Source organism: Vitis vinifera, chromosome 12, assembly GCF_030704535.1.
Source record: "Vitis vinifera cultivar Pinot Noir 40024 chromosome 12, ASM3070453v1".
Lineage (NCBI taxonomy): Eukaryota > Viridiplantae > Streptophyta > Magnoliopsida > Vitales > Vitaceae > Vitis > Vitis vinifera.
Window position 1 is genome coordinate 6433796 of NC_081816.1, and position 13588 is coordinate 6447383.

Below are 13588 nucleotides of genomic sequence, written 5' to 3' on the forward strand. Positions count from 1 at the left end.
TTTTAAATTTTAGAAACCTAATTGAGTTTTAGTACTATTTTTCATCTCAGACATATATTCAATCAATAAAAGAGACGATTTAAACTTTAGGTTGCAACCGTGTATCTTAGATTCAGGAGGCAATTTGGAGGATCATTAAAGTTTGCTTATAATAATAGTTTTTAAGTTAGTATTGGGATGACGCCTTGTAATGCTTTGTATGATATCAAGTATATATCTTTCATGTTTTGAGGATGCTATTCGTTAAGAAAAATTTTAGGCCTAGAACGGGTTCAAGTGACCATAGATGGGATTATCTTAATAAGAGAAATTGAAAGTTACAAAGAATTGATGAAAAAATTTAGCGTTTTAGGTCGACGATCGTATTTTTCTTAAATTATCACTTATGAAAAGGTAATGTCTAAATATCCACTAGAATTAACAATTTCAATTTGTCATTGAGCTAGAGTAGTTAGTTTAGATACATTCTTAGATCTAACTCTATGTGCTTCTTGTGATTTGCATTGGCCTTAAAGACGTGGAATCATCTCTGATACACACTCATGACCATGTGGGTTGGCAGGATTGAATTTGTTTGGTGAATAATGACATTAAAAGGTATAATTTTTAAAAATTTAATTATGGACCCACAAATGAACGGGTAAAAATTGAAAAATAATGTAAAATTAGGGGCAGATGGTAAACCAGGGACCACCCTTCTGGCTGTGCCCATAATTTACTGCCCGGCATTACTGTCAGATTGGTCAGAGTCTGTTTCCATCTGGGCCGTCCAATCCAGATTTTTCAACAATCCAGAAGTCTCCTGTAGGCGCATTTTATTTTATTTCCTGATTTAAGCTCACAAAGCTCTCTAGCGCGCGCACGTTTCGTTGAATAGGTTTCGCCCTTTTTCCGCTAACGCCGTTTGCCTCTTTCCCGCGTAAATGAAAAGGTGCTGCGGCTTCCCCCCAGTCTTCGCCATGGCTTAACGTGCGCTTTCGTGCAAAATAGAAAAGCAAGGAGCAGTGGGGTGAGGCGTATTGCGCACTGACGCTCATTTTAGAAGCAACCGACTCCAATTGGTGGTGGACGAGATGCGCATATGCTTCGGTACAGAATGGTCTCGATTTAGTGGCCTCTCATGTCATTTAAATTATGACATGTCATCAGTGGGTCCCACGTGCGCATCCTTCCGCGTCATTATGCCTTCACAAACACATTTTAAAATAGATTTAGAATTCAAGATTATTACAAACAAAAAAAGTGAAATAAATGACAAAATAAAAAAATTTATTTTAATTAAATATAAAAACATTTAAACATTTAAAATTTTAATTATAAATTAATAAAATAATAATATGGAAATTAACATTAATTTTGATTAGAAATGTGTTGGAATTAATTTAATAACAAAATTATTTTAAAATAAAAATAAAATAACACATTCCTAAATTTGCTTTTATATGATCTTGGTAAGAGAATGTGCAAATTAATTATTCTCTATCATGGCATATCAATTATTGAGAGGTTAGGGTTTATCATTTTTATTTATTAAAATAAAATTTTAAATTATATTCAATGCAATGAAAATGATGGTATGATCCCTCCATGGTTTGACATTTTTAAAAAAAAATTATTTTCAATAAAGTTTTACGAAAAAAAAGGACATATATGAATAACCCATTTGATTGTGACAACCCGCAATGATTATTCTTCCTTTTGTCTCAATCTTAGTTTTTATAAGACTAGACATAAAAAAATAAAATTCATAAATTAAAATAAAATTCATTAAAATAATAAATTTTGGCATTATAAATTTGTAATTTTCAGATTATACAAAAAAAAAAGGGGGATTTTTTTTAAAAACAAAAATATAATTTTTATTATTATTGGAAAGTATATAAAATTAATATTCGTAAATAAGACATATATGTATTAGCTGTCACTAGTGGAGATGAAGCAGGGCTCAATAGGTGGGTCCCACCTGCCAGGTGGACCCGATTGAAACGCGGCGCACGCTGTCCCAAAGCGCATAGAGAAATCCACCGACCAGTCAAAAGCGGCTTTAATGGGGAAAACTAAATATGGAGAGGGCACAGCATTGACAAGCGGCGAACAGCCATTGGTTGCAGCCGAACCAAAGGCATCAAAGACGTGAAACCCCTCAAATGCCGGCTTCCCGGTAAGGGTCGGCCGCCTCGGTTTTTGCTTTTTATGGAAACATTCATTGCTCTGTGTTTGAATCCACCCGGTTACTTTTACCGGATGACCTGGTCGTCCCCGTTTCCAATAGCGTCTCTCGATCTGTGTGATACCTGTGGGAGACCGGTTGCTGACGTGTCAGACTGCGGGTCCTCATCTACTAGTAGAAAATAAATTAACCTCGTGCTTAATTAAAAAAAAAATACTCTTGCTTAATCACTGTTTTTTATACTAACTCGAGTATTGTTTTTATTTTTATTTTAAATAAAACAAGCATAATGATATTATCACTTGTTAAGATAACATTTGGTAATATTTTTATTATAGGTGTTTTGAGTGAAACTAGTTTCTTAATCAATATTTTAAAATAATCATTTATCAAATATTTTTTCAAAAAACACTATAATGATATTTCGAATGTGTGATAGTGATTCTAAAAAATATTTTAAATTTTTTATATTTTAAAAAATATTTTATAAAATTTATCAAACATTAAAGTTTGCTTAATAGAACTTTTAGTAAAAGTGTCTTCTACAACATTTATGTGAAAAATATATTTATGAAATTTTGAAAAAGTGAATCTAATAGTGTTTATGACAATTTTCCGTATGAGTACAAAAACGTTTTTAATATTAATAAATTACTAAAAAGGGCATTCATTGCAAAAAGAAAATATTATAATAAATTAAAAACTTTTATTAAAATACATACATACATATATATATATATATATATATATATATTAACATTTATATTATTAAAAAAATTCACAAAATTATTTTTATGATTTTGAAAGTATAAATAATGTAGAGCACACAAAAAAATAAAAATCGGTGTCATTAAGCTTGCTGCAAGATAAGTTTTCAGTTATTTTTTATAAGATTGTACAAATCTCAAAATTAGTTATTCGTTGTCATTGATGAGAAATTTTCATAAAAAATTGAAGAGAGTGAAAATGAAAGAAAAAAAATGGGAAACAAAATAAGGGTAGTGGAAACACTTTGGGTATTTTAAGAATATTTTTAAAAAAATTGAAGTGTTTTTCTTAAATAACGATTTCCACATGTTTTCCTTAAAAAACACTTCAAGTGTTTTTCTAAATTTTTAGAAGTATTGTAAAAACAACTTTTTTTTTTTTTTTACCTTTTAAGTGTTTTAATGGGTAGAAACATTTTTAAAAAGTAATGTTTAAATGGGTTCTTCATTATTGCTTAATCACTTTTTTTTATCCTAAGTCGAGTATTGTTTTTATTTTTATTTTAAATAAAATAAGCAATAAATTCAAGTTGTTTGTATTGTTAATGATATTATCACTTGTTAAGACAACATTTGGTAATGTTTTTATTATAAGTGTTTTTAGTGAAATTGGTTTCTTAATAAGTATTTTTAAAATAATTCTTTATCAAATATTTATTCAAAAAACACTATAAGGATATTTATTTCGAATGTGTGATAGTGATTCTAAAAAATATTTTTAATTTTTCATATTTTTAAAAATATTTTATAAAATTTACCAAACATTAAAGTTTATTTAATAGTACTTTCTTTTAGTAAAAGTGTCTTTTACAGTATTTATGTGAAAAATACATTTATGAAAATTTTAAAAAGTGAATCTAATAGTGTTTATGACAATATTCTGTATAAGTATAAAAACGTTTTTAATATTAATAAATGACTAAAAATGACATTCATTGCAAAAAGAAAATATTATAATAAATTAAAATCTTTTGTTAAAATACATATATATATATATATATATATATATATTTAAAAAAAAGGTAATATTTAAAAAAAAATCATAATTATTTAAATATTTTTAAAATAAATTTTTAAAAGTTTTTATATTTTGTCGTGTATGCTTAAAGATTTGTGTCATAATTTAACCGTTCCGTCGCGTTAATAACAATCGGGTATGTAGGGCAGGTGAGCGGCAGGGTGAGAGGGGGCGAAAATAGTGGCGGGACCAACTGTTCAAGGACTGGGTGCCGAGGGGTTATCGTGTCCGTCGGTTAAGGATCCAAGTCTGATGAACGGGGTCGTTGAATTTAATGACATTTTTGTCCTTTTATTCTGGGAAAATTAAAGCTTGTTCTAATTTTTAAAAACTCATGTATAATATTTTTAATTATTATTTAAAACATTTTATATAAAATAATTTAAAATACCTAAAATTTGTTTTATGAAATATTTTCAAAAATATTTTTTAAAAAGTGTTTTTTATTTTATTTTATCAAATGTGTTTTTTGAGGTAGAAAACTATCCTTAAAAATAATTTTTAAATAAGACTTAATTTGTCAAATTTTAATTATCTTATTTAAGATATTATTGTGATCCAATATTATATACAAAGTTCATAAGGATGTGCAGAGACAATGGTTGAAAATGAGTATCATTCATCTTTTATGATTTCTTCTTTATAATTGACGTGTCATTTGTCTCCTTTTCTATTGGCCACTTGTTGTCTCTTCTTTGTCCACGTAATTGTTGAACTGGCAAAAAGGCGAACAAAATAAGACAAAGAATGGAATTTAATCTTGAAGCGTCTTGGTCAAAATAAAATTCTATGATATTTATAAGTTTAACTCATAATTGTAGTTTAGAAAATATCAGGAAAATAAAATATAGAAGAAAAATTGAAAAAATAAAATAAAATACTTTTACATGTTTTCTTAAAATTTATTTTATTTACTTTCTTTTTTTTTTTAATAGAAAGATTGAATAATTTCAAAATATATAAATTTGTTTATTTTCATACTTTTATTATAAATTAAATATTATAAAATTATTTTTCTTAATACTTTTCCCTTTTGAAAAAAAAAATATTATTGTTTTAATTACAATATTATATTATGCAACTTTTACGAAAGGATTATAATTTTAATAATACTTGAATTTATTTATTTATTTAATATTAAAAATATTTGAAACACTTTTTAAAATCGTCAAACAATTCTTCTTTAATTTATTAAAAAATTATATTTCATGCAACTAAAAGTCTACTTGGCATTGATCCTAAGAAACATATTTCTAAAGTTTGAAAAATTATATTATTTAAGTGTTAGAAAGATTAAAAATGTGTTCTAAAATTATTGTCAAATACACTCTAAATACACTAAATAAATAAATAAAAACTTGTTTTACAAATGATTTTAAAATGAGGTAAAAGCGTTTCTTAGTACTTGAAATTTTTTTTTTATATGAATAAGGTGTTGCACAAATTTTATTATCAATTAAGAGTTTATTTGATAGTAATTAATTCTATGAGACACTTCTAGCTTAAAAAGTGTTTTTGAAAAAATGTCATGTGTTTAGTAAAATTTTGAAAATTCTCTTAAAATTTTAAAAAATCACTTATAATGTTTTATGGAAACAATGGGTGATTCTTCTAAAAACCCTTAATAAGAAAACACTTTTATTAAAAACATTTTGAGTGGAAACACTTCCAAACACACTTTAAGAACTCATTGATAGTAATTCTACAAAGTGTCTTTAATATTTATAATACTTAAAAATTTGTATCATTCCACTATTAGAAATACTAAAAACGCTTTCTAAAATTACTCTCAAATGTATTATAAGAGTTTGTTTGATAGTAATTTTAGAAAAAACTTTTAATTTAAAAAATATTAAAAAAAATTAAATGTTTGGTAAAATTTATTAAACACTTTTAAAAATTATTTATAATCTTGAAAAATCTTTCATAGTATTTTTCAAGAAAACTTCGACAATTGATTATGTTAAAAATATTTTAATTAAAAATACTTTAAATGAAAACACATTCTCGAGGCTTTTAATCATACAAATTGTTGGTGAAATATTTGCTTTTTAATTAATGTCAATAGACCACTTAAAACCTAGCCCATTTTCACTTGACAATCAAAGCCAATGTCCTTTGCCAACAAAGACCAAAATAAAGAATGTTACAAAATTCATTGTTCTTGCCAGACAACTATGAAGGTATTGTTATTTAAATTAGAGGCAACATATGTTTATATGCCTTGAATGGGTTAGTATTAAAGGCATTAGAACTTATACTACACGAGACATTTCATTGGTATTAATACATTGTGCATGTGACCACGTTTTTTATTTTTCTTATGAAAGCAAAATAGTACCTTCTCCAAATCAATTATTTGAATGTGTTTTCTTATAAATATGAATATAATGCTATGTTTAATAATTTATTGAAGTTGTTTGTATAGGACATAGTAGAATACGACTTGCACATTATTTCTTTATGAAAATGATACCTTATAATTAATTTTTCAAATATCTTTTTAGTTGACATTGTTACCTCTTTTTATAGTTTTTTTAGGCTATGTTTGAATCTTAATTAAAAAATTTGAGAGAAAATAGAGAGGAAAAATAGAAAAAAAATGAAAGAAAATAAAAAAATAAAATAAAAATTAATAAATTGTTTTTAGACGATTCTTTAAATTCATTTTATTTACTTTTTCTCTTTTATGTGATTTGAAAATGAGTAAGGGCTCGTTTGACCATATTTTCTAAAATCTATTTTTTAAAATTGTTTTTAAGTTAAAGAACAAAAAATAGTTTTCTAGTATTTTGTAAAAAGAATGGTGACAAACTATTTTTATAACAAAAAAAAAAAACAAAATTGTTCTTTGATTTTTGTAGAATAAAAATCTATTTGAAAACCTAAAATGTTTTTAACCTGATTTTAATATTTTTAAATATATTTTAAAAATAATATATATATATATATAGTATTTTATTTTTAATTATTCTACATATTTGTATAATTATTTTTAAAACAATCATAAAAAGAAGAAGTGAAAACAATAGAAAATAATTAAAATATATTATTTGAAAACACCCTGAAACAAAAAACAATTTTTAGTTATCAAATATTTTATTTGTTTTTTGTTTTATAGAACAAAAATTTGTTCTAAAAAACAATTCCCAAATAGGTTTTGAGTGACTTACTTCCTTCCCTCCCAAACACAAAATAAGCATACTAACGAAGTTTTGTTTATAATACTATATTCAAAAATAAGAAACAAGACACTATCTTTCGTATAATTTCTTATCAACTCTAATTCAATTTTCTAAAAATAAAAATAAAAATACTAAGTTGTTTATTGCCAACATTATAACGAATTCATATTCTAAAAATTGCCTTTGTTTTCTAGTGCTGAGATTTAAGAATCTTAATTTAAAATTTTAATTTATATCCTTTGTTGGAACATTGTCACTTCTATTTTTGGTTCTTCCACTTGACTAGCATTTTTCAATACGACCAAAATTAAATTTCTTATTACAAATATAGCAAAGTGTCTAATCTTATATCTTAATTTGATTGAAATAAATATCTTAATATTAAGACCCAAACCTCACTTTATAGACGAGGCTAGGCTAACTAAAAGGTAAGATTATGGACAAATGACCGTATAACACCTTTAATAAATAGTTAAGTTGTATCATATTTAACGAATTTGTTAGTCTTACACAACTATTTAAAGTATTTAATTATATAAAAATTATAATTTAAGGTTTTACTTGCTCGAGTTTGAGTTAGGTTGTGAATATGGTTCTTTTGAGATGATTAACCACATGTTTAACGAGGAAAGTACAATTTGATAGGTTTAGGTAGAGCTAATTTTCTTAATATGAGGTTGACAATGATCAATCTGCTTAACATTGTGGGCACTAATCAATAAGATAGCTAGGTAGCCAACCCATCCTAATCAAGATCAAGTCAAGTGGTTTCATTTGACCAAAGCCTATCCAAATAATAAGTCGTCATAAAAAAATGATCGTTACACATCATTAAGAGATTAAATACAAATATCAAGAGAGGTCATAATGGTCAAAAGGAAGTTGCAAAATTCATCTTATATAAACGACAGGGAGACAAGAATTGGAGGTACATAGAATTCTCCCTCGTAAATATACTCCTTAATCCTCAAAGCTAACTTAAGTATCAGATATTGTATAGAGCATACATGAGCTTACCTTTTTTTAGGGTTAATCACAATTAAGAACCAATGACCATGAATCATTATTAATCTCGACTTGTTATTAGATAAATATAGATTAATATGAATCTATCCCACTTAAATACTATAAAGGCTAAAAATTGAGATCTTTTAACTTCTCGTCAGAACCTTAATTATACATTGGGGGGTGAGATACTTAGAAAATTCTTATCAATATTTATTCTAAGGCTGTATTCTACTCACATGTTAGGAATCTCATTCTAAATTCATGATGGCTTTGTATTGAATTTCCATGTTTGACTATGATGCTATTGTATGTGATTTGGGAATGTTGATCATGGTCATGGTCATTAGATTTTCAATTTAGTCATTATTTTTTTTTTTTCAAGTAATGTTACCGAAATGTTGTACTTAAATATCAAATAAGCTAGTTTGTTAAGATTTTTGATACAAAAAAATTGATGAGGAAACTCATGTGATAAACACATAAAGAAATTGGACACATAAATATATCATATAAAAACACTTACAAATATATATGATTAGTATATAAGCTTTTTTTTAAAAATCAAATTTTAAGAATAAAAGGCTTAATAAAAGGGTGTATTTGATATTTGGATATAGTACAAGAGTGACACTATTTCAAGAAAAAAAATAGGGATTAAATTAAAAAATAGATAAAAATACAAGGATGATTTTTATAATTTATCAAAATTAAATTAAAAATACAAGGGATTAAATTTTAAAAATATTTTTATTTTTTATTTGTAAAATATTTTTATTTCTAAAATATATGATAATAAATCATGTCTCTTTGTTATAAACCCTAGTAGATTTGACTAGGATAAAACATAATCATTCCAATATGTTAATAGCAAATCATAAGAAAATCATTTGATAGATCAAAAAATTAAGGTTAAGGATGAAGACAATTTGATGATTTCAAAAGTAACTAATAAATAAATAAATTTAGAAAAAAATGTTTTTCTTACTTTCAAACCTTCGTTTGAAGAAAACACAATCTAAAAGGATTTAATTTTGATTTTGATTTTGATTTTGTTTTTGCTTTAGAAATTTTGAATGTCTTCTTGTTACAACAAGAACAAAAAAAAAAAAGAATGTAAATTCAAATGCTTAATGACAACAATAATGTTAATTTCTTTTACCATATTTTCTTTGTAGCCAAACAAAACATTAGGTTTTTTAAAGCATATTTTAGAAATACCTTTTTATGAATATCTCAAAAAAAAAAAAATCCATTTTTATTCCAATTATATTTTTTGAACTCGCATGAATCAAGTTCAATATTATTTTTTTCCCACTAAACTAAAAAAAATTAATGACTTTAGAGAAAAAGAATTTAGACTCTTCATCTTGTCAATATATATATATATATATTTTAAATTTCAGTTATGAATATTCAAAATATGACATGTGAAAATAATTTAATGGGTTATTTGAAAACTATTTTTTGTTATTTAAAACAAAAATATAAAAAACACATTTGATAACTAAAATCTATTTTATATTTTCAGAGAACATATTTTAATTGTTTTATATTGTTTTTACTTATTTTATAAGATATATTTTAAGAAATAATTATACAAATATATAAAATAATTAAAAATAAAAGGCTAGATACAAAAATTATTTTTAAAACATATTTAAAAATATTTTAAGTTTTTAAACAAATTTTTGTTCTACAAAAATCAAAAAATAATTTTTAAAAACTGTTTTAAAAAATTATTTTTCAGAATTATTCTTAAAAACGGCTACTAGACATACCCTTAAATTTTCATTTTATTTATAAAACCAAATAGGGAAGAAAAATAACATGTTTTGATATTAATTTAGTCAAATATGAAATGAAAATAAATAAATTTCAATGAGGTTATTCTTGTTTACTTTCTATTAATTAAATTTATTTCTCTAAAAAAATATTAAGAGTATTACGAAAAGAGATACCATCCTAATAAAAAATTTACTTTTAAGGAGGTGTAAATGAATCGAAATCATTGTGTTACATGCCAACCTTTACACCTCATACCTAATTATTTGGTACCTATTTGCGTAACCCCTCTAGCATATAAGATGGATGGATAAGCAAGCACCTTAAAAAAGAAACAAAATATCTTCAATTTTATTTATTTATTTTACTTTTTCAACACCTTCCTTTGCCCCCACTCCTTAAGTAATGTATTTTAAATCCTTTTTTTTTTTTTTTCTCTTTGTTATATATAAATAAAATTATAAAAATAAAATATAAGAAATAGGTGGCAACATATTTTAAATTTTAACAATATTTTTAAAAATAATAATTTAAAGTATTAGGATTATATTTAACAAAGTTAGGAAGAAGGTTTTTTTTTAGAATTATTTTAAAAGCAGAGTGTTTTTAAAATTGCATATTTTAATTATTTTATGTGATTTTTATTTATTTATTTTTTAAGATTATTTTAAAAAGCATTTATTAAATTTATAAATAGAAGTTATTTTTAAGAAATGTTTGAAAAATATAGAAAGAATATTTGAAATTATTAAAAGAGAAGTAAATGTGGGAATTCAGAAAAGTCTGAAATGTGAATGTAAGAATGTGTAATTGGCATTCCACTATGAGGAGCGGTCCAAATATGAAGAGTGGACAGATGAACCCATGGAGTTTACATTGTATGACCATATTTTAAATAACAAAAAGGAAATAAAAGCGATGGCCATTTTGGTCATTTTGGTGGCAAAATTCCACGCCTTTCAAAAGGCGAAATCATGAGAGGCAATGAGGCCGGTTTGCCCATTCCACAGACAGGAGGCAAAAAAGGGGAGAGAGAAAATAAGAGAGAGAAGAGAGAGACAGCGGTCGGAAAGAAGAGAAGAGAGGTGGAGATGGAACCAGAGAGACAAACTTGAAGAGGAGAGAAGAGAGAGAGGTGGCGGCCATATTTCAACGGCCTAGATTTATCTAAATCGACCACATCTCGAAATCTCTACACTCCATCTCCATTTCTAATACTTCTTCTCCGACCACCGCTATGCGGCGAGGCAGGGCCACCGCGAGAGATGCCCCACAGCAACAAGAGGTCAGGAATCAGGGCAAAGATGTGAGGTTCAGAGGCGTGAGGAAGAGACCTTGGGGCCGTTTCGCCGCCGAGATCCGGGACCCGTGGAAGAAGACTCGGGTCTGGCTCGGCACCTTCGACTCCGCGGAGGATGCAGCCCGAGCCTACGACGCCGCCGCTCGATCCCTCCGCGGTCCCAAGGCCAAGACCAATTTTCCGTTGTCATCTCCGGCGGTTCCGTTGACCGTGCCGTTTCAACAACCGAGTCAATATCAGATTCAAGATCAGAATCACAGTCATCAGCATCAGCCTCAGAGGCCAACCACGAGCGGTATGAGCAGCACCGTGGAGTCCTTCAGCGGGCCCAGGCTCTCAAACCCGCCGTCGGCGCCGCCGCGGCCGCGCCTCCGGGCTCCTCCGGTAAACGATTGCCAGAGCGATTGCGACTCCTCCTCGTCGGTGATTGACGAGTGCGACGGCGATCTCACATCTTCTTCCCGCAAACCCCTGCCGTTCGATCTAAATCTGCTTCCCCCTTCGGAAGATGGTGATGATGATGATCTCGATGCCACGGCTCTGTGCCTGTGATGCGTTGCTGAATGGTGCCTTTTTTCTGTGATTTTCTTTTCTCGGAAAAGAATATAAAGAAAAATGAGTATTTGGGGTTCTGGATTCTCTTCTTTGTTAGATTATATGTAGATTAGTGTTTGTACTCAACGAACTTCAACTTCATGGGCTTCAAATGTTGTCTGCCTTGTTGAAAACTTTGATCATATTACAAAGCAATTGATCTGATCTGATTCTCTTAATTTATCTCTCCTTTTTCTCCCTCTTGTATACATCAAAAAAATAAAAGCTCCAATTTTCTTCTCATTTCTTTCCTTTTGTCTGTGTAGATTATCATAAATTTCCTAAATTTTATCCTTTTCTTTTTTCCTTTGAATTTTCATAATGGGAGTTGTCGATTTATCTGGGTTATGGAGAATTTTTTTGGTCCTTTTTCTTCTTTAACATTTTGGCGTTTTCAAGATGTAGGTGGAGGTGTTCATTTTTGCCTTGTTTTGTTTTTTTTTTTTTTGGTGGTAGTAGGTGTTGATAAACTTTCGGTTTTTTTTTTTTTTTTTCTGTAGGCTGGGCTTTTCGAGGATATGGGTCTTTGCTCAATTTGGGGTTTTGGTGGATTGTCATTTTTCTTTTTTTATATATATTTTGATTTTGATAATTGGGTCGGGATTCAATGTGAAATACCAATTGATTGATTGAATTTTTATGAGTAAATGTTGTTGTTTGAAGTTTGTATGAAGGAAAAAGAAGAAAAGGATTGGGGGTAGGGGGGTTGGCGCGGCCGGGGGAGGGGGAGGGGGAGGGGGAGGGGGATGGTATTGTATGGTGAGAGGGCACTAGCATCAAATGTTGATAGGGTTTTTGATAAGAACCATTTATTGGGCATGTGAGTGTAGATTCTTTTGCGTATGGTGAGTAGAGTAGAGTTGGGTATATGCTTGTGTGAGTGAATTGGGTTGTACCCCAATCCCCACCAAGCCTAATCTCCCATTCCCATTATTTATTTTTTAGAAAAGGTCTACCTTTCCTCATGCATTATTCAATTCATCTAGTTTTATTGCTGCCTTGGATTCATGTGAACTCACCACATGCATGTTGTGCTACTTTGCAGTTCAAATAATATGGTGAATGTGTATTTGGCAACATTTTCGAACCAAAATAGTTTAATTTTTTAAAAAACAGTTCTATGATTTTTTTGGAATGCTTTTAATTTTGTTTTTATGTATTTTGAAATTTTTTTTAATGAATGTATATGAAAAATGATTAAAAATAAAACACTAGATGTAAAAGGATATTTCAAGAATATTAAAAACAAGTTAAAAAATATTTTAGGTTCTTAAATGAATTTTTATTTTATAAAACATTTAAAATTAATTTTTAGAAATGATTTTTAAAAACTGTTTTAAAAAATGGTAACCAAACAATTTCCGAATTGGATTGAATTCAATTTCTTTTCATGGATTATTTTTATTAATTTTTTCAATTTGGGAAATTGTATCCTCCTCCTCCAACCTACTCTATGGAGCTTTATATTAGATATGACCTGGTTGCTTCACATAGGACTTAGGGCTGGCTCCAATAGGTTCAGTTGTTTGATTTCGGTTGTTAAAAGGACCCCAAAGTAGCAACCAGTTCTTAGCTATAACTTCCCACCTACCAAGGTGTGAGAGCTGTTGGAGGGGACGTGACTCATCTATATAAAGAACCCTTTTTCTTTTTTCTATTTTATTTTTATTTTTAATAAATTTATGTAATTTTTTAAATAAAATTAAAGGTGTTTTTTCACTGGATAATAAGAAGTTGGTGAGTATCTTCAAATTAAAGCAATAT

At 27.8% G+C, this 13588-nt stretch overlaps 1 protein-coding gene across 1 annotated transcript; it reads left to right on the plus strand.

The window, feature by feature from the left end:
- The first annotated feature begins 10727 nt into the window (after window positions 1–10727).
- LOC100241392 (ethylene-responsive transcription factor 3) lies at window positions 10728–12067 on the plus strand. Its single transcript, XM_002275856.4, has one exon. It carries the CDS (start codon window positions 11168–11170, stop codon window positions 11780–11782), a length of 615 nt encoding a protein of 204 aa, XP_002275892.1. The 5' UTR covers window positions 10728–11167; the 3' UTR covers window positions 11783–12067.
- The last annotated feature ends 1521 nt before the right edge of the window (window positions 12068–13588 follow it).